Source organism: Brachionichthys hirsutus, chromosome 5, assembly GCF_040956055.1.
Source record: "Brachionichthys hirsutus isolate HB-005 chromosome 5, CSIRO-AGI_Bhir_v1, whole genome shotgun sequence".
Lineage (NCBI taxonomy): Eukaryota > Metazoa > Chordata > Actinopteri > Lophiiformes > Brachionichthyidae > Brachionichthys > Brachionichthys hirsutus.
Window position 1 is genome coordinate 16,387,301 of NC_090901.1, and position 22,530 is coordinate 16,409,830.

Genomic DNA, 22,530 nt, shown 5'->3' on the forward strand with positions numbered 1-22,530 from the left:
CCACGTTGCTTCTTCGGGCTATGCCCGACCGGGCTCCATGGGTGAAGACCCGGCCACCAGGCGCTCGCCATCGTGCCCCACCCCCAGGCTTTGCTCCAGGAGGGGGCCCCGGTGACCCGCGTCCGGGCGAGGGAAGCCCAGGACCAATTATCGAACTCGTCATGAGGGGTTTTTCGAGCAACCCTTTGTCTGGTCCCTCCCCTAGGACCTGTTTGCCATGGGAGGCCCTACCAGGGGCATATAGCCCCCGACAACTGAGCTCCTAGGATCATTGGGACACGCAAACCCCTCCACCACGATAAGGTGGCAGCTCAGGGAGGGGGTGTCCATCCTGCTAAAGGAAATCATGTTGACTAACTACGTGTCAAATATAATTTCTGTTGAGTCATATCTAAAGTACGAGTTGCTTCATGGTGGCTCCATGATTTACAAACACCTGAGGGTCAGGTGAAAAAAAATACAATACCAGTGTCTATTTACTGGGGGTAAATAGATACATACGTTAGTTGCACCTGTGTGCAACAGATACTTCATTTTGGGTTCCATGTTCAAGACTCCAAACTTTGATGAATGGAGCAGCTGATTGAAATGATTCACTTTCAGACACCGTCCAAATGCGTCATGCCAATGACTTCATGTTGCATGTCCTATCACATTGTGTTGGCATGTACATAAAACATCCTGCCTCTGTCATAATCTCCAACCAAGACAAGGATGATTCATTTAAACCTGTTTTTTAACAAAGCCTCTGTAGTGTCTTTGTGAGTGTTGCATACCTTTACTGGTGTCTAATACCCACCATACATTTGTCTCACTTGATGTCATGGCCTGGAGCTGTCAGCACGCTTCCCCGGAGGCACCCGATGTCATTTCATGATCACACATACAAAGGGAATAAAGGATAGTTGTCTTGTTTTATATATTCCAACAAAACAATATTTACAAAGTTTAAAGTAGGATTTTATGATATGATGAAATTCATTCACCAGAGAATCATGAGCTCAGAAGTCGAGGTGCCAATTGGTCCAGATTTATGGGGGTTAAAGTTGAGACTGTAGACAGCCACAGGTACCTCGGACTGGTGCTGAAAGTTGTACTGGTTTGATAACTCTCCAGATGAAATCGTGCTTTGTCTCCATAGCTGCATGTATTGGACTGAATGGGGGGGCCGACCTCGCGTTGCGAGAGCATACATGGATGGCAGCACCGTCACCACCCTGGTTGACAAAGTAGGCAGAGCAAATGGACTGACCATTGACTACAAAGAACATCGCCTCTACTGGACCGACCTGGACACATGCATGATTGAAAGCACCAACATGCAAGGTTTGAACACGCACAGTAACGCTTTACCAAGGCAATTACTATACGTCAGGGGTCACCAACAGCCGGACCCAGAAGCCGTCCCATACGGACCCGGACCTACAGCCAGAAATTAAGGTTATGATTTAAAACCTGACGGTTCACTTCTATTTTAACCGGCTCCGCTTTTGTATTCTTTACAGTCGTGCTTTAGCAGATAAGGAAACGCTTAGAACAATTGCATATGAGTTGAGCTTTACCACGTGATAATACTCAGCCAACCGTGGCACTTATTAAAAGAGCCAATGAAATGCCATCATGAGACAATACATAAAGGCTTTGAACAAACATTCTAAACATTCTTTGTCCACAATGAACATCATCAAAATGAAACATTGTTCCAGGTTCACCAACGAGCGCCTCCACATGTGCACGAGAACGACCTGAGTCCATTCAGATTTACAATCTGTCAGGACGAGCGGGAGCTCAAGTCTCACTGAACAAAGCAGTGGAGGGGGGGCGGGCGGTTGTATTGTATTTATTTTCTCTTATTTTGAAATGCTGCCCTACTTTTATTTAGTTAATGAGGGAACATTATATATATCTGCAGTAATACATATATGTTCAGAATTTTATGATACGTGACAATAACCCTAACCCTTGTCAAAAGGTTTTTGAATTGTACTGAATTCTTTTGATTTGAGAGTCAGGTATTGATTACATGCAGATACAATGAGGCTACTTAAATATCTATATCGCATTAAATAGTTAGACATTATGATCTTCTGGACCTTTGCTTCAAGACATTTTCTCTCACTGTTTTAGTTAAATACCCCGAGTAAGTGTCTGTATCAGGTGTCACCAACACGGTGCCCGCGGGCACCAGGTCGCCCCCAAGGACCACATGAGTCGACCACACGCCTGTTCTAAAAATAGCACAACTCATAGTGAGCCGCATCTAAAATTTAATTTAATTCTGTTGCTATTTTTTTTTAATCACACTTGTATTTATATAGATTTAAAAAAGACAATATCTTAAAAATATGTTAAATATACATGAAGTTTAGATAAGTTTAGGTTAACTCTAAGGTTAACGCGCACAATACTGACCTTTGAACTACTGGTGCAACCAGTGCTTGTGGACTGTGGAGAGTAAGCTAGCGGGCGCAGCGAAGAATGCAGTTTCTTACCCCAAAAACATGGCAGAAAAAAGAAAGAAAACGTATCACTTTCACAACGAATGGGAGCGGGAGTGCTTTTTTACGACTGTAAAAGAAGCCTGCGTGCGTCTCATTTGCAGGGGCGACTGTAGCGACAGCAAAGCTGCACAATGTGGAGAGAACACACTTTTAAATTGAACTGGTTGATATGAAAGCGGTTTTATTTTCAATCCTCAAAATAAACAGCTGGAAAAAACAACAACACAAAAACACAAACTCCAAAAGGGAGGTGGAAAATACAAAACAAATGGGACGCATGTCTTCAGGGCAGGCCCAGGCCAAAACAACAAACAGAAACCACTCTGGGAGGAAACAGAAATACAATACTTAATCCTAACTAACGCTACAAAAACAGGAGAAAACGGTTCAAATAAAATGGCGGCCACACCCCTACTGCTTCTACCATGCACCTCAACACACACAGGCAAACCCACAGGCGTCACACATTCACTACGTCGCACACAGTCCCACTCACAAACTACGTCACTCACGCTCACAGTCACAGATCGTTTTTCTCTCAACACAACGAAAATGTTCAGCCTCCAAAAATCTAAATTTGCTCATGAGGAGCTGCCACCCATTCGCCAAACTCTTAACAGCACCAGTTAGCATCATGACTATTGATTTAAATACGCACCAACACTGCTTGATGCTTGGATGACGTGACTGTGGTTGCTAAAAATGAATCAGGCATGCTGATGTGGTCTTCTCTTCTGCAGGTCTTCAGAGGGAGATCATAATAGATGACCTCCCTCACCCCTTTGGTCTGACTCAGTACCGGGATTTTATCTACTGGACAGATTTTAACCTGCGCAGCATTGAACGGGCAGACAAACGCAGTGGCCTCAACCGCACTGTGGTGCTGCAGGTATGGAACCTGGTAGATTCAAAACTATTTACTCATTTTGTTCTCTTAAAGTTTTGAAACAGGATGTGGACGAAATGGATTCTGTTTAAAAAAATCTTTACTGTGCTTCACGGTTTACTGGTCAAAAGTAACAAACTTCTTAAAATATTTAATTTATTAAAATATGAGAAATGTCATCAAAAATAAATACTAAAGAAGGTTAATATTAAAATAAAACACTTTAGAAAATTCATGCACCGCATAAACTGCTGCTGCCTACACAAATACCCTTTCTCATCTCTTTCTCACATACTATCCTAAGGGTGCGTTCCCACTGCCCGGTTTGCGCCCTTTAAAACGGACCAGAGTTCCTTTCCTCGGATAATCCGCTCTGTTTGGGCCAGTGGGAACGCGCATCCAGACTCTGGAGAGGATCAAAAAAGTCCTCCTGAAAAGAAGGGTCTCGGTTCCTTTGGGCGGAGCAAAGGCAGGATCAGCTGTACGTAGTGATGCTACACGGTACATCTCCGGTAGAGGAAGTACAGCGAGTACTCCAAGTTGCTCTGAGGGGAAGCTCAGTTACCAGAAAAACTACAAGTGGTGAAATATGTACCGCTGTGTGTAGCTTTCATTAACTAAATATGCATTATAATACTTTAATATTTATTTCAGAATCAGCTACGTATCACCGGTAACTGACACGACTTCTCCCCGCAGCTCCACGAGAATCAGCTGTTCAGCAGCGTGATAGTTTTCATTCCGTTGTTCTGCACTGATCCGGAAATTTTACGGATCCCGAGCGACTGTGTCTTTGTTAGAAATGACAAGCGTTGTGTAACATTTATGATTTGGGCCAGAACTAAATGAGCTTCCCTCTTTGAATGAGCAGCAGCCGTTAACCGCAGACTCAAAAAAACAAACACGGGAGAGGGCGGGACTTCCCCTTCTACTTTGTCCAATCGACGAGCGCCCTTTTCAGCCACGCGACGCTGCTCCGAAAGTTTATTTCGTGAAGAAATCACAGTGGGAACGCAGACCTTTCAACGAATTATAAATGCAGGAATTTGCTTCAAAAGGAACAGAGTCCTCTTGGCGCAGTGGGAACGCACCCTAACACTGTTAGTTATCAGCAAATTACTAGCAACAAGATAATCCACTCACCAGTCACTGTTTAACCCAGGCATGGGCAAACGACGGCCCATGCCTGGTATAGCCCCTTGGGCTTTTTAATCCAGCCCGCCGAACTTGTCCAAATTATATCATTACATTTTATTCGAATTAAACCTCATTCATTTGACCTTTTAAAGATGAACTGTCATTATATGCTTTACACTTTTTACACTACAAACACACAACAAAATTCCATTTATTTCCCCTGTAAAAGGCCAAATCCTTTCATTACTTTTACATGTCATTTACATTAGTTCACGCAAACACTGCATCAATCTGCCCCTGGCCCGCCCCTCTGTCACATTTTAGAACCCAAAAGGTTTGCCCACCCCTGGCTTAATCCGATAGCCCATTATTATCCTCAAGAAGACGATGTAGACATGGATCTGTATTTCCAGAGCAGATCTGTTCATTATATTTCAACAAATGTTTGTAGATGCAACAAACAACGACTGAAGGGATGACTTTTACTTTTGAGGAACTTTCTTCATTTGCATTTTTGTCATTTCCATGGTTACAATTCATAGTCAGGCTCATTGTGTCAGAGGGATGGTCTGATGGGGTTAAATCATAGCGCTATACAGAGCTTTATGATGTGTTGTCACTGGGCCCACAGGGCCAGCTGGAGCTGATGCTGGACATCCTGGTGTTTCACTCCTCCCGTCAGGAGGGTACTAATGAGTGCTCTCATAACAACGGCAACTGTGCCCACCTTTGTCTCGCCACACCTGCTGGTGCCCAGTGTCGCTGTGCTTCCCACTACACTTTGGACAGCGATGGACGGAACTGTAGCTGTAAGTACTGGCCTGCTGGGACATGGGATCGTTTGCCTGCAGTTGGGAGGGTGGTTGTTAATAAGCAGACAGGACATGAATGTTGAAAAAAATAATTAGAAATTCAAACTATTATTACACAAAGGCGAACTGGAACTCAGTTTGATTTGAACTGTAGAATAACATAAAGTGTAAAACATGACATGACAGTCAAGAGAAAGAGTTCTGTGAGTTATGAAGCTGCTGCTCCGGTGTCCCTTCTGGACATTCTGTCAGGACGGTGGGGACACCGAGTATTGTGCTGCTGATCTGAGTAGTGCTGCACCCTCAGTGAGAGCTCACAGCTGTCTGACTGATGCAGGTCTGCCAACTCATTCCTTCAACAAGTTAGCATGAACTGCAGTACGCTCGACCATACGCGGTTGATAGGGAACAGGACCTAGCTTTGGTTCATCACTTATGGCTGCTGCCATTTGGCTAAGACAGTCATTTCTGATATTGAAAGAAGCAGAACTTTCTGACCCCTCTGGAAGAGTCACTTTGTCATAGTTCTGCTCTCGATGCAGCTGCCGTCTTCAGTCAAGACAAGAGAACTCTGGAGATCCACGTGTAGGATTCTTTTTTGAATCTTACATATGTGTAAGTCATTGTCTGTTGTTCCATAAAAATACTTCATTTATCTGGAGTCTACAGTGTCCGAAGCTTTTTTGTTTTAACCGTTGTTTCCAGTAGGTCTTACCTGCAGACTCAATGCAACTACAGCTGCTGTATTCGAAACTAAGCAATAAAATGGGCTGTTCTGATTGGTCCAGAAATGACAGTGAATACAAAGTAACTAATGTTGTTCTTTACTTCTTTAGAAATAATCTGAATCAATTTACCGTATTTGCCATTGTGAGTGAAAGGATTCACAAACGAAGAATTGTATAACATGAAACATAAAATAACTACAAATAATTACTGCATGCCCTACAGCGCTATGCGATAGGGCAGAGGGAAAGAAGCTGTTCTTGTGGAGGGAGGTTTTTGGTTCAGATGGACCGTATCCTCCTGCCTGAGGGGAGAAGGTCAAACAGTCCATGTCCAGGGTGAGAAGGGTCGGCTGTGATCTGACCTGCACAACCAGGCATGTCATTCACAGCTCGGGGGGCTTTGGGCTTGTAGTTGCTGCAGGGTCGTTAGCAGAGAACTGCTGCTGGAGTCTGCGTGCATATACTGATTTAGCTTTCTTCAGCTCCCTGCTAAACCTGTACTTCACCTCCTTGTAGCTGTCTCTGTCTCCGCTCCTGCGTGCTGCCTCTTTCTCACGTCTGATCTGGCTGAGCTTCGGCGTGAACCAGGGCTTGTTGTTGGCGTAACTCACCCTGGTGCGCGTTGGTACAATGCGCTCCTCATTGAAGCTGATCCATGAGGTCAACGTGTCCGTACTTGTCCAGGTTGTCCGTAGCAGTCCTGAATATGTCCCAGTCTGTCATCTCCAAACACGAGCGGAGCTCCTCAACAGCCTTGCTAGTCCAGATCTTGGTTGTGCTTGCTACTGGTTTAGCAAGCTTCAGTCTCTGTCTGTATGCTGGCATGAGGTGGATGACCACGTGGTCTCATAGTCCGAGGGCAGCACGTGGCACAGCGCGATAGGCCCCGCTCACCGTCGTGTAGAAATGGTCCAACGTGTTCTCTCTGTTGCGTCCCGTCGGGCTAACGGACAGAGAAGACCCAAAAAATGCGGAGACAGAATAGAGACTTTAATCGCTCTAAAAAAAAAAACACTCAGTCTAAAACGGTACTGAGGGGTGGACAGCTGGAACGTCCAGTCATGCCGGCAGACAGTGTAGGTGGGATGGTCGTAAATGAGCCGGGCTGGAGGAGGGGGCACGGCCGGAGGGCACAAATCACTGGTAGCAACAGGCTTCAAAAGGGAGACATGAAACACAGGGTGAACGGGCAGCGCGGGCGGCAACTTAAGTCGCTCCGCACTGGGGTTGATGATCTCTTCGATCTCGTAAGGACCTATGTACCTGGGGGCCAGTTTCCTACCGACCGCAGAAGAAGGTCGCGGGAGGAAAGCTAAACCCTATGACCTGGCTGATGCAGAAGGGCCGGGGTGCGGTATGATGCGCCAGCCGTTGTTTGCAGGCCGAGGTCCGTACAAGGGCTTCCCGGGCCTCGCGACAGACTTGCCTGGCACGTCGGAGGTGTTCCTGGACAGAGGGGACTGCAACCTCCTCCTCCTGGGCAGGAAACAAGGGGGGCTGGAAACCCAGAGAGACCATAAATGGGGACATACCCGTGGCTGAGCTGACATGGGAGTTGTGGGCACCCAGGGCAGGTGAGCGGCCCAGGAGGCAGGACTTTGGGCCGACACGCACCGGAGAGCTGCCTCGAGGTCTTGGTTGACTCGCTCCATCTGGCCGTTGGTTTGGGGATGGTACCCAGGGGATAGGCTGACCGAGGCCCCCAGAGATCGACAGAATGTCCTCCATGTCCAAACCTGGGACACGAACTGAGGGCCTCGGTCGGAGACAATGTCCATAGGAATCCCATGGAGACTGCAGACGTGTTGGGTGAGAAGTTCGGCCGTTTCCAAAGCGGAAGGGAGCTTGGGAAGAAGGATGAAGTGTGCTGCCTTCGAGAAGCGGTCCACGATTGTCAAAATGACCGTATGACCGAGAGAAGGTGGAAGGCCGGTGACAAAGTCCATGGCAATGTGAGACCAAGGGCGATGATGTGCCGGCAGTGGGAGTAAGCCAGCGGGTGCCCGGTGGGAAGCTTTGTTGCGGGCACAGACGGAGCAGGCCAAAACAAACTTCTGGACATCGGCAGTCATCTTGGGCCACCAAAACCTCTCTTGCAGGAGGGCGAGGATCCGGTGAACCCCAGAGTGGCAGGCGATCTTGGACATGTGTCCCCACTGGAGCATGGGGGACCGGGCTGCCGGCGGGACGAACGTACGGTGAGTGGGGCAGGCCTCCGGGACAGGTTGATCTCCCAGTGCCTCCTGGACCACACCAATCTCCCACCTGGCAGCTCCAACAATACAAGAGGAAGGGAGGATGGTCTCCACCACAACATCTTCCGTAGAGGATGAGTACTGATGGGAGAGGGCATCTGGCTTTTGATTCCTGGAGCCGGGTCGATATGTCAACGTGAAATTCAATCGACCCAGGAATAAAGCCCACCGAGCCTGGCGCGAATTGAGAAGGCGGGCGGTCTGTAAAAGTTTGCAAATCCCAAAAACCTCTGGAGGTGTTTTCTGGATGGGGGTTGTGGCCAATCTGCCACTGCCTGAATCTTAGTGGGGTCAGCCTTAAGTTGACCCTTCTCAAGGATGAAGCATAGGAAACTCACAGATGCAGCATGAAAATCACACTTTTCAGCTTTGACAAACATCCTGTTCTCCAGCAATCTCTTTAAAACCTACCTTACGTGTTGTACATGTTCTTGCTCAGTCCTAGAAAATATCAAGATACACAAACAAAAACTGATTGAGCATATCCCGGAATACATCATTGATCGGAGCCTGGAATATGGCAGGGGTGTTAGTAAGGCCAAACGGCATAACCTGATATTCAAAATGGCCTAACGGTGTGTTGAAGGCGGTCTTCCACTCGTCCCCCTCCCTGATACGGACAAGGTGATATGCGTTGCGGAGATCCAATTTTGTAAAAATGGAGGCCTGATGGAGGGGACCGAACGCTGAGTCAATTAAGTGGAGTGGGTAGTTATTCTTCACCGTGATGTCGTTTAGTCCCCGGAAGTCTATACAGGGACGTAGTGTTTTGTCCTCCACGAAAAAGAACCCCGCTCCCACGGGAGAAGAAGAAGGACGAATAAGGCCTGTCGCTAATGACTCAGAGATAAGTCTCCATGGCTTCCCTCTCCGGCTTGGACACATTATGCAGTCTCTTAGAGGGAAGAGAGGAGCCTGGGAGCAGGTCGATGGCACAATTATAAGGGCGATGCGGGGGCAACGAGACAGCCCTGGCCTTGCTAAAGACCCCCTGGAGATCATGGTACAGAGAGGGAACAATAGACAGGTCGATGGGGTCAGTGGTGATAGTGGGAGACCGACCTACAAATGGAGCAGCAGAATGCAGACAGAGGGAATGACAAAAGATACTCCAGTTCGTTATGGCAGAAGCAGACCAGTCTATGTGTGGGTTATGAAGCTTTAGCCACGGTAGGCCCAGAACCAATGGCGAAGAGGGTGACGGAATGACAAAAAACTAAATGGTCTCCAGGTGGTTGCCAGAGAGCAGGAGAGATATTGGAGCAGTGCGGTGTGTGATAAGGGTGAGTTGTAGGCCATCGAGTGCTTAAACCTTCAATGGTTGTGGTAGCTCTTCCAGTGGTAGGTTACTCTGAGCGCATCGTTTCGTTGTCTATAAAATTTGCATCCGCCCCGCAATCCACAAAGGCAGTGGTCCCCAACCATTTTTCCTGCCACGGACCGGTTTCATGCCGTGAAATGTTTTCGCGGACCGGGGGGTAATTAAGTAAAAAAGAGGAATATAATCTTACCAATAAACTTTATATTATGCACTTGCAATAACTATTAAATACATATTTAATAATTATAAAATATCTACTCACCATAAATTGTAGTCCCAATAATTACTTCTGTCCTTCATGGTTTTTTGTTTCATAAATTCCACATTCTTGTTTTTTAATCCAGGGTTCTTCGTCTCTATGTGCCGAAGCAGTTTTGAACCCTTCATTGCTTGTTAACAAAGCCAGTCAGCTGTTGATAATCGTGTTTTAAGTCTTAGTCCTGGTTTCTCTTCTTGGAGGTTAACGCCTCCTCTTCTTCCTCCACTTCTTCCTCCTCAGTTGGACTTTTTTTCCTCAGCAAAGAAGCTCTCCAAAGACTTTTGTTTCATTTTATTAATTTTCGCGAGTTCACGGCTGGGTTTTTTTTTAGCAACGTTTCAAGAGGCGATTGTTACGTTGCAGAAAATCCGGTCGTTTTTCAAAATAAAACACCTTTTAGACGCTAATAATCGATACAACGATATATAATCGATTAGTTGTTCTTTCTTTGCGGCCCGGTAACAAATGCCGCACGGACCGGTGGTTGGGGACCACTGCACTAAGGCATGGATCGGTAGCGAGCTCTCGTGGCCCTGAATCGTACCTTGTACGTGGATCCTGCCAGAGGGCTCTGCCACCGATGCAGCGTGACTCCAGGTAGCTCTCTTGGGTGGCTGCTGGGCTTGAGTCCCCGGGCGTTGTGGGCAGGTGGCGAGGAAGTGGCCGGGTTCCCCACAAGACAGGCACAGGTTGTGGCGACGACGGCTTTCCCATTCCACATTGGACAGCCGGAACCTCCCCAACTGCATGGGTTCCTCTGTCACTGACGAGACGCTTGCTGGGCTCGCTGGACGGGCAGGGGCTGGCACGTAGCGGATTGTCATCCGGTCGGCTGCTGGTGGGGCAGGGACGTGCTGTTCTCCTGTCCGCTCCCTCCTTCTCTGCTGCAACCGATTATCCAAGCGATAATCTAACGCCTCGCCGCTAATTTGTCCTTGATGTAGCCGGCTAATCCGTGCAAGAACGCGCTCTGTAGCGCGTCCTCATTCCAGTGACTCTCCACCACTAACACCCGGAAATCTATGGCGTAGTCTGTGACCGAGGCGGCGCCCTGCTTGAGGGCGATGATCCTGCTGCCCGCCTGTTTCCCCTTGACTGGGTGATAAAAAAATCCTCGGCAACTCAGAAACGAATAAATGATACGAGCGCGTAACGCAGTAGTTCTCAAATGGTGGGGCGCTACCCCAAGGGGGGCGTGGTGCTTGGCTTCACCGTGACACGGTGGGAGAAGACCTGACTTCCTCATTTTGCTAAAAGCACAATTCTTTTTTCATTTTGGTTTTGTAGGTTAAAGTGTTTTATATTTTGTGCTCCCTAGTTGAATGAATGAATATATTTATTAGATAGAATGTTAGAGTACAAGTACAGTCACACAGTAGCATGTATTACAGTACAAATAAAGTCAAACATCCTGTCTAAGAGGAGCATTTCAAAAAAGCCCTTGCGGTCTTGTTTCCGTTGAAAGTCCTTCGTACATAAATCATCCACAATTAACAATACAAATTTAACAATACAAATAAAAATAAAACCAATATTCAATAACTCAATTGATGCAACGTAACATTAGAAAAATAAAAATAAAATGATTTTACACCGCCGATGCAAACTAACAATTAATCTAAAATAAATTACACCACTGATGCAAAATGATAATGAATGACAATAGATTACATAAATTACAATAAATTACTAAGGCAATTAATATGTGCAACGTAGTGGACAAAAAAAGGGGGGGGGGGGGGGGTTTGATCCGGAGAGAGTGTATTTTTAGGGCCGTTTTGAAGGAGGCCAAAGAGGTGCATGTTTTGAGGGCGGGAGTCAAACAGTTCCACCCTTGGGTGGCCGTATTGTAAAAAGATGATTTACCCATGTTTGTCTTAGAGGAGGGGGTAATCAGGTTGTTGTTTGAGCTTCCTCTAGTGTTGTGGCTGTGGGTGTCACTAAATCTGTGGAGGTGTTTATTCAGGTATGCAGGGATTGAGGGGACTGAGGGCAGAGCTGCATTGACTATTTTAAATGCCAATCCCATTTTGAGTTGTTTAACCCTGTCTTCTACCCTGAGCCATTTTAGGCTAGCAAAATGTCCAGGAAGAAGGTGGGTCATGGGCCCCAGATTGAGGAGTAGCCGAATCAGCTTGTTTTGGGAGGTTTGGAGCCTGGTTTTCAGGGACACTTTGATGTTTGAATACCAGGAGGTGCTAGCATAGTCAAAAAGGGGCTGAACGAGGGCTCCAGCAAGAGTCCGGAGAGCACTTTTGTTGACAAAAGCAGACATTCTGCCCAAAAATCTTGTTCTTTGATTGACTTTTTTGATCACCTTAGTTGCCATACTATCGCCAGACAGGTATTTGTCAAGAACACAGCCCAAATAGGTAATCTCTTCTTTGCTGGAGATTACTGTATTATCGACTGTGACCTTGAAATCATTAACATTTATCTCACGTAGAGAGTGTTTAGACCCAAAAAGAATAGATTCGGTTTTACCAAGATGTAGTGACAGTTTGTTATCCGTAAGCCAAGTACGGATTCTGGTGACCTCAGAGCTGAGAGCCTCCTCAACCTGCACTTTGTCCTCTCCCGAAATCAGGGGTGCTGAGTCATCAGCAAACAGGAACAATTTGCAGTTACAGGCAGCACTCATGTTGTTAATGTATAGGAGGAACAGTAACGGTCCTAGAATGCTGCCTGGAGGAACCCCACAGCTCACCGGGAGGGACGAGGACAAGGTTCCGTTTATGTCCACCATTTGTTCTCCTCCCTCAAGGTACGATTTCATCCAGTTTACTGATGTGCTATCAAACCCAATCGCCCCTAGTTTATTCAATAGGATTGAATGGTTAACAGTGTCAAAGGCCTTCTGGAGGTCCAGCATGACCATGCCGCAGTATTTGCCCGAGTCTACTTCACGCTTGACGTAGTCGGTCAGATATATGAGGCATGTGTCAGTGGAGTGGGATGTTCTGAAGCCCGATTGGAATTCAAAGAGCAGGCTATGCTCGGCGAGGTAGCGGTTGATTTGCTCCTGGATTATTCTCTCCATAACCTTTGAGATGGAACAAAGGATGGAAACAGGGCGGTAGTTGCCAGGTTCTAATTTGTTCCCTTTTTTATACAGAGGGATAACCCGCGCCGTCTTGAATTCCTGTGGGACGTGGCACTGATTGATGGATACATTTATCAGATGGGTTACCACGGGGGCGATAGACAGCTGCGTCTCTGAGGAACCGGGTGGGTATGTGGTCGAGGCCTGTGGCCTTGTTAGGTTGAAGGGCAATTAGTTTTTTAGCACATCAACGGTATTTACAGGTGTGAAAGAGAACGTGTCCTTTTTAGCACCTAGCTTCTCATAGTGAGTTTGGATGTGGTCAGAACCATACAGACCTGAATGCGGGGGGAGTTTGCTGACCAACAGGGGGCAATAGTGGTGAAAAAGCTGTTAAAACAATTAGCTACCACCAACCTGTCGGTCTGGAGCGAACCACTTGAGTTAATGCAGATATTACTGGTTTTGGTTTGGAGTCTGTTGCTGCAGCCTAATTGTTTTAGGGCCTCCCACAGTTTTTGTGGGTTGCTTTTGTTTGCCTCAATGTTCTCATTTAAGAAATTCTTTTTGGCATTTTTTATCATTTTGTTAACCACATTGCGTAGTTTTCTGCTTTTTTCAAGTAGTTCCTCGTTGGTTTTTCTGTACTCAGAACTCATTTGTTTCTGAGCTTGATGGCATTCAATATTTCCCCCTTGTTAATTTTGCTGATCAATTTTAATTTATTATTTATTGATGTTATTTAATTTAATTTATTATTTAATTGTATAAATTGTAGTTTAAGGATTAAAAAATACAATTCTGGCAAATTGATGCAGTTCAAATATTTTCTGTTGCAGACTAAAAAAATGGGAATAAAGTTATTCTTTGTTGTAAATTGATCTATATTTCTTTCTTTTTCATATTCACGTACTTGAACTTATCCTGCAAGTACTTGAATGCATCCTGCAAGTACTTGAATGTTCCGTTATCATTTGTATTTTATGTTGTTTTAGACACCAGACGGAGCTGCACTCCTAATCTCATTGTGTAGCTACTATGCCATGACAATAAAGGCTTTCTATTTCTATTCTATTCTATTCTTTGTATGTTAACAAGGATACAAGAGTGGGGGGGGGGGGGGAGAATGTTTTTTTCTTCCTAGGGGGCATAATAATTGGATAATTGGAAAGCACTGGCGTAACGGGTGAGACGGAGACGGCCAACGCCCATGCTGAGGCTCGGCCCGACAACAGACTCTTCACGTACGCTATCTTAGAAATAGAAATAGAAAGCCTTTATTGTCATGGCATAGTGGCTACACAATGAGGTTAGGAGACATAATGAGATTAGGAGATTGGCTCCTTCCATAGCGTAAGTATGCGGCTGTTGGTCAAAAACGGAGCACTGCTATAAAAACTCTCCGCAAGTGCCCATCGCTCCTGCACCTGACGGGAGCCGGAATGTTCGGTTCACGATACGGAGAGTTCACTGGGGCTGCCGCAGGGAGAGATGAGGCTGGAGCTACTCCAGAGGTGGTGTCAGGTCCTTGGGTGACCACCTGGGTGATCTGAGAGACACTGGCTGATAAATCCTGGAGCGCAGCCAGGATCTCGTGAATCGCCTGCTCATGCCGTCCTACCAAGGCACCTTAGGTAGAAAGGGCTTGGTGAATTATTTCAGACTCCCCGGGGTCCATGATGACCAGATCACTCTGTTGCGTCCCGTAGGGCTAACGAGCAGGGAAGACCCCAAAAAGGCAGAGACAGAGTAAAGACTTTAATTGCTCTCAAACAAAAACACTAGTCTAAAAACTGTACTGAGGGGTGGACGGGCTGGAACGTCCAGTAAGAAACAACACAAAATAGTTGGGGAATTAGATGATGGATTACAGGTGTGTCCGCCCTGCCGCTCCGTTTTCTGCTACGCCCACTGCTAAGAGAGAAGGAGAGAGGAAAGTGCATGAAAAACAAACCAAGGAAAAACCCAGAACCCCAACACTCTCTGGTGTTTTCCACAAGTGCATGTTGAGCCTCGTGCACGTTGGCGGCCGGCGGGATGTAAACAGCTGCTAGGATGAACAAAGCGAACTCACGCCGGGATCTGTCCACAAAGCCACAGAACTTAAGAGGAGGAAAAGTTCTTATTTCTTCTCATCAGCAGCGCCAGCTCGTCAATGTTGTTGCTGAGGGTGCGGACATTGGAGAGAAAGATGCCAGGTAAGGCCGTGCGAGATCCGCGCCTGCGAAGACATATCAGTTCGCCGTTGTACTTTCCTCTCTTACGACGACTCACTCTCTGGGCCAAAATATGGACCAACTCCGCAGCAGAATCTAAAAATAGATGGTAATAGATCCATAGGAGTAGTTGAGTGGAAGTTTAGTAGCTCTTCACAGGTGTTAGATCACACGGACGCACAATTAACGTACAAAAACAAACAAAACAGATGCACAATAGCATCAGGGCGCCCATAGGAGGCGTCATCTTGGATTGCGTTCGGAGACTCAATCAGTCAGCAGCCCGGCCTACTGAACCACAGGGCCCACATCAGCACTCAGGAAGCAGCTACCTAAAATCACTTCACTCTTTATTGTTTCTTTGATCATCCATCCATCCATCCATCTTCTTCCGGTTATCCGGGGCCGGGTTGCGGTGGCAGCAGCCTAAGCAGGGAAGCCCAGACTTCCCTCTCCCCAGCCACTTCCTCTAGCTCTTCCGGGGGGGATCCCGAGGCGTTCCCAGGCCAGCCGAGAGACATAGTCTCTCCAGCGTGTCCTGGGTCTTCCCCGTGGTCTCCTCCCGGTGGGACGTGCCCTGAACACCTCACCAGGGAGGCGTTCAGGAGGCATCCTGAATAGATGTCCGAGCCTCCTCATCTGGCTCCTCTCAATGCGAAGGAGCAGCGGCTCTACTCCGAGCTCCTCCCGGATGACTGAGCTTCTCACCCTATCTCTAAGGGAGAGCCCAGCCGCCCCACGGAGGAAGCTCATTTCAGCCGCTTGTACCCGCGATCTCGTTCTTTCGGTCACTACCCAAAGCTTGTGACCCATAGGTGAGGGTAGGAACGAAGATTGACCGGTAAATTGAGAGCTTCTCCTTTCGGCTCAGCTCTCTCTTCACCATGACGGATCTGTGCAGAGCCCGCACCACTGCAGACGCTGCACCGATCCGTCTGTCGATCTCTCGCTCCATCCTTCCCTCACTCGTGAACAAGACCCCGAGGTACTTGAACTCCTCCACTTGGGGCAGGATCTCCTCCCCGACCTGAGGGTGCACTCCACCCTTTTCCGACTGAGAACCATGGCCTCGGATTTGGAGGTGCTGATTCTCATCCCGGCCGCTTCACACGCGGCTGATGAACCGATCCAGTGAGAGCTGGAGGGCACGGCTTGATAAAGCCAACAGGATCACATCGTCTGCAAAAAGCAGCGATCCAATCTTGAGGTCACCAAACCAAACCCCCTCAACGCCCTGGCTGCACCTAGAAATTCCGTCCATAAAGGTTCTGAACAGAATCGGTGACAAAGGGCAGCCCTGACGGAGTCCAACCCGCACTGGAAATAGGTCCGCCTTACTGCCGGCAAGGCGGACCAAGCTCTGGCACCGGTCATATAGGGAGCGGACACCCCGTATCAGGGGGTCCAGCACCCCATACTCCCGGAGCACCCCCCACAGGACTCCCCAAGGGACACGGTCGAATGCCTTCTCCAAATCCACAAAACACATGTGGACTGGTTGGGCAAACTCCCATGCACCCTCAAGGACCCTGCCGAGGGTGTAGAGCTGGTCCACAGTTCCACGGCCAGGACGGAAACCACATTGCTCCTCCTGAATCCAAGGTTCGACTATCCGGCGGACCCTCCTCTCCAGTACCCCTGAACAGACCTTACCGGGGAGGCTGGGGAGTGTGATCCCTCTGTAGTTGGAACACACCCTCCGGTCCCCCTTCTTATAGAGAGGGACCACCACCCCGGTCTGCCAATCCAGAGGCACTGCCCCCGATGTCCATGCGATGTTGCAGAGTCGTGTCAACCATGACAGCCCTACAACATCCAGAGCCTCAAGGAACTCTGGGCGAATCTCGTCCACCCCTGGGGCCTTGCCACCGAGGAGCTTTTTAACTACCTCGGCAACCTTGGCCCCAGAGATAGAGGAGCTCACCCACGAGTCCCCAGGCCCTGCTTCCTCACTGGAAGGCATGTCGGTGGGATTGAAGAGGTCTTTGAAGTAGTCCCTCCACCGATCTACGACGTCTCGAGTCGAGGTCAGCAGCGCACCATCCCCACCATACACAGTGTTGACCGTGCACTGCTTCCCCCTCCTGAGACACCGGATGGTGGTCCAGAACCTCTTCGAAGCCGTTTTCCATGGCCTCACCGAACTCCCCATGATCATGACTTAATTAATTTAGCCCCCCAGCAGCACAGATAGACATTTGTACAGTTGTGGGTTCCAAGAAAGGCCTTCCCTTCTTCCTATGCTCACGTTGTCGTTTAAAGATTGTTCTGCCATTTGATGACACAAGCTTGTTGAGCCAAGTGTGGATGTTTGGTCTTGAAATTCTGGCTGTTGCTTGTTTGTCTTTATATTTGTCAATATGTCCACGCTACATGCCCTCTAGGTTTCACTCCCTCTCTGCTTTCTGTCTGCAGCGCCCTCTAGGTTTCACTCCCTCTTTGCTTCCTTCACTTCACTTTTATTGAATTCGTCCCTCGGAGGGCAATTTGTTTTACAGCATATACACATTTTCCACAACATATAGCGGACACTCAAGACACAGTTAAACATATAATGGACACGCGAGACACAGTTAAGGGACATATACGGCACAGATGACAAGTTAGAGCAGCATCAGGGTAAAGGATGATAAATATAGTGTCGTGTCCCGTAGGGCCAAGGAGCAGAGCCAGACCCCAAAAACGCGGAGACCGAGTTGGGAAACCAAAATATAGTCTTTAATTGTTCCCAAAAACACAAAACACTCAGTCAAAACTGTACTGAGGGGGTGGACGGGCTGGAACGTCCTAGCAAGAAAACAACACAAAATCACAGCCAAACAAAAGTGCAGAAACAACAGCTGGTCGGGAAATCAACTCCGACAAACAAAATCAAAATACTCAGCTGGTTCTGGTAACTGGCAGAGAACGGAACGGCTTCTTCAAAAACGCGGGGACTGGAACTGGAACGGGACCGGGAAACACGTACGGGAAGCATTCGGGTGATCTGGTGATTGACTGTGGAGACGGAGGGACTTTAAGCAGTGGGGTAATGGGGATGATGGGTTTCAGGTGCGTCTGTAACTGCCGCTCCGTTCTCTGCCACGCCCCCTGTCGAGAGAGAGAGGGAGAGGGGAGAATGAATGAAACCAAAAACCCCCTGAACCCCAACAGTACCCCCCCCTCAACGGCCGCCACCCGGCGGCCTACCCGGCTTGTCCGGAAACTCCCTATAGAACGCAGTGAGGAGGTCAGGGTCCAAAATCAAAGGCCGCGCAACCCACGACCGCTCCTCCGGACCATACCCCTCCCAATCCACCAGGTACTGGAACCCCCGGCCACGCCGGCGGACATCCAATAGCCGGCGGACGGTGTAGGCGGGATGATCATCAATGAGCCGGGCGGGCGGAGGGGGCACGGCCGGCGGGCACAAATCGCTGTCGGCCACCGGCTTCAGAAGGGAGACGTGGAACACGGGGTGAACGTGCAGCGCAGCCGGCAACTTAAGCCGCACCGCACTGGGGTTTATGATCTCATCAATCTCGTACGGGCCAATGTATCTGGGGGCAAGCTTCCTACCCACCGACTGCAGAGGAAGGTCGCGGGAGGACAGCCAAACCTTCTGACCCGGCTGATAGAGAGGGGCTGGGGTGCGATGGCGATCTGCCATCTGCTGATTGCGGGCTGCGGTCCGCACAAGGGCCTCCCGGGCCTCGCGCCAGACACGTCGGAGGTGCTCCTGGACAGAGGGGACTGCGACCTCTTCCTCCTGGGCAGGAAACAAAGGGGGCTGGAACCCCAAAGAGACCATAAACGGGGACATACCAGTGGCCGAGCTGACCAGGGAGTTGTGGGCATACTCCACCCATGGCAGGTGAGTGACCCAGGAAGCAGGACTTTGGGCCGACACGCACCGGAGAGCCGCCTCGAGGTCCTGGTTGACCCGCTCCGCCTGGCCGTTGGTCTGGGGATGGTACCCAGAGGATAGGCTGACCGAGGTCCCCAGAGAGCGACAGAACGTCCTCCAGACCTGGGACACAAACTGAGGGCCTCGGTCAGAGACAATGTCCATCGGAATTCCATGGAGCCTGCAGACATGAAGGGTGAGGAGTTCGGCCGTCTCCAAAGCGGAAGGGAGCTTGGGAAGAGGGATGAAGTGAGCCGCCTTCGAGAAGCGGTCCACAATTGTCAGAATGACTGTATGGCCGCGAGAAGGTGGAAGGCCGGTGACAAAGTCCATGGCGATGTGGTACCAAGGGCGATGCGGTACCGGCAGCGGACGGAGTAAGCCAGCGGGTGCCCGGTGGGAAGCTTTGTTGCGGGCACAGACGGAGCAGGCAGAGACAAACTCCCGGACGTCAGCAGTCATCCCGGGCCACCAGAATCTCTGCTGCAGGAGGGTGAGGGTCCGGCGGCTCCCAGGGTGGCAGGCGATCTTGGACATGTGCCCCCACTGGAGCACGGAGGACCGGGCTGCTGGCGGGACGAACATACGGTTACCGGGGCAGGCCTCCGGGACAGGCTGATCCCCCAGTGCCTCCCGGACCAACCGCTCAATCTCCCACCTGGCAGCCCCCACCACGCAGGAGGAAGGAAGGATGGTCTCCACCACGACCTCTTCCGCAGAGGGTGAGAACTGCCGGGAGAGGGCGTCGGGCTTTTGGTTCCTGGACGATAAGTCAACGTGAAATTGAAGCGGTCAAGGAATAAAGCCCACCGAGCTTGGCGCGAGTTTAGACGGCGGGCGGTCTGTAGATACGACAGATTCTTGTGATCTGTCCATACAATGAAGGGATGTGCGGAGCCCTCCAGCCAGTGACGCCACTCCTGGAGGGCTAACACCACGGCCAGCAGCTCGCGATTCCCCACGTCATAGTTCCTCTCGGCAGCCGTAAGCCGACGGGAGAAATAGGCACACGGGTGCATCTCCTGGTCCTGAGGGGAGCGTTGGGACAGGACTGCCCCGACGCCCGTGTCTGACGCATCCACCTCGACTACAAACTGCAACGATGGTTCTGGGTGCGACAGCACAGGTGCCGTGGTAAATAACGCCTTCAGGCGTTGGAAAGCTGAGTGAGCTGCGGGTGACCACACAAACGGGCTTTTGACAGAGGTGAGTCTAGTTAGGGGAGCTGCCACCTGGCTGTAGTTCCTAATGAAGCGTCTGTAAAAGTTCGCAAACCCTAAAAACCTCTGGAGGTGCTTTCTGGATTCGGGTTGTGGCCAGTCAGCCACTGCCTGGATCTTAGCGGGGTCGGCCTTAAGTTGACCCTTCTCGAGGATGAAGCCTAGGAAACTCACAGATTCAGTATGAAAATCACATTTCTCTGCTTTTACAAATAACTTGTTCTCCAGCAACCTCCGCAGAACCAGCCTCACGTGTTGTACATGTTCTTGCTCAGTCTGAGAAAATATCAAGATGTCGTCAAGATACACAAACAGAAACTGATTTAACATATCACGGAACACATCGTTAATCAGAGCCTGGAAAACGGCCGGGGCGTTTGTAAGGCCAAATGGCATAACCTGGTATTCAAAATGGCCTAATGGGGTATTGAAGGCGGTCTTCCACTCGTCCCCCTCCCTGATACGGACAAGGTGGTACGCGTTGTGGAGATCCAATTTTGTGAACACGGAGGCCTGATGGAGGGGACCAAATGCTGAGTCGATTAAGGGGAGCGGGTACTTATTCTTCACCGTGATGTCGTTAAGTCCCCGGAAGTCTATGCAGGGACGTAGTGTCTTGTCCTTCTTCTCCACAAAAAAGAAACCCGCACCCACGGGAGAAGAAGAAGGACGAATAAGGCCCGTCGCCAACGACTCAGAGATATAGGTCTCCATGGCTTCCCTCTCCGGCTTTGACACATTATACAGCCTTTTGGAGGGGAGAGGGGAGCCTGGGAGCAGGTCAATGGCACAGTCATAAGGGCGATGCGGGGGCAGAGAGACAGCCCTGGCCTTGCTGAAGACCTCCTGGAGGTCATGGTATACCGAGGGAACACCAGACAGGTCGACGGGTTCAGGGGTGTGAGTGGGAGACCGGCCTCTAGAAGGAGTAGCTGAACGCAGACAATGGGAATGACAAAATGTGCTCCAGTTCGTTATAGCGGAAGCAGACCAGTCTATGTGTGGGTTATGAAGCCTCAGCCACGGTAGGCCCAAAACCAATGGTGACGAGGGTGACGGAATAACAAAAAATGAAATGTTCTCCCGGTGATTACCGGAGAGTAGAAGATTTATCGGAGCAGTGCGGTGCGTGACAAGGGTGAGTCGTAGACCATCGAGCGCGTAGACCTTCAACGGTTGTGGTAGTTCTTCCAGCGGAATGTTAGTCTGAGCGCATAGTTCGGTGTCTATGAAATTTGCATCCGCCCCGCAGTCCACTAGGGCGTGGATCGGCAGCGAGCTCTCGTGGCCCTGAATCGTACCTTGTACGTGGATCCTGCCAGAGGGCCCCGTCACCGATGCAGCGTGGCTCCAGGTGGCGCCCTTGGGTGGCTGCTGGGCTCGGGTCCCCGGGCGTTGTGGGCAGGTGGCGAGGAAGTGGCCGGGTTCCCCACAACACAAGCACAGGTTCTGGCGATGGCGGCGTTCCCGTTCCACGTTGGAGAGCCGGGACCTCCCCAACTGCATGGGTTCCTCAGTCGCTGGAGAGACGCTTGCCGGGCTTGCTGGACGGGCAGGGGCTGGCACGTTGCGCATCGCGGTCCTGTCGGCTGCTGGGGGGGCTGAGGCGCGTTGTTCTCCTGTCCGCTCCCTCCTTCTCTGCTGCAACCGGTTATCCAGGCGGATGGACAGCGAGATCAGTTTCTCTAATGTCTCGGACTCGTCACGCGCCGCCAGCTCGTCCTTGATGTAGCCGGCTAAGCCGTGACAGAACGCGCTCTGTAGCGCGTCCTCGTTCCAGTGGCTGTCCGCCGCCAACACCCGGAAGTCTACGGCGTAGTCCGCGACAGAGGCGGTGCCCTGCTTGAGGGCAATGAGCCGGCTGCCTGCTTGTCTCCCCCTGACTGGATGGTCAAAAACCCTCCGCAACTCGGACACAAACGAATGGTAAGAGCGCGTAACGGGTGAGTCGGCGCCGGAGACGGCCAACGCCCACGCCGAGGCTTGGCCCGACAGCAGGCTCTTCACGTACGCTACCTTGGCTCCTTCCGTGGCGTACGTAAACGGCTGCTGATCAAAAACGATGGAGCACTGGTACAGGAATTGTCCACAGGTGCCCATCTCCCCTGAGTACCGGGCGGGAGCCGGAATGTTTGGTTCGCGGTACTGAGGGTTCACTGGGGCTGGCGCAGGGGGAGACGGGGCTGGGGCTCCCCCCGAGGCGGTGGCAGGTCCTTGGGTAACCGCCTGGGTGAGCTGAGCGACACCGGCCGATAAGCCCTGAAGC

General features: G+C 50.0%; 1 protein-coding gene across 1 annotated transcript in view; it reads left to right on the forward strand.

The window, feature by feature from the left end:
- Positions 1–22,530, forward strand: part of LOC137893574 (low-density lipoprotein receptor-related protein 5-like) — an 85,159-nt gene that overhangs the window by 46,965 nt on the left and 15,664 nt on the right. Inside the window, exons 14-16 of the mRNA XM_068738985.1 lie at positions 1,142–1,326; positions 3,242–3,390; positions 5,156–5,333. Of these exons, the coding sequence (XP_068595086.1) occupies positions 1,142–1,326; positions 3,242–3,390; positions 5,156–5,333 (512 nt within the window). The remainder of the gene's footprint in view (positions 1–1,141; positions 1,327–3,241; positions 3,391–5,155; positions 5,334–22,530) is intronic.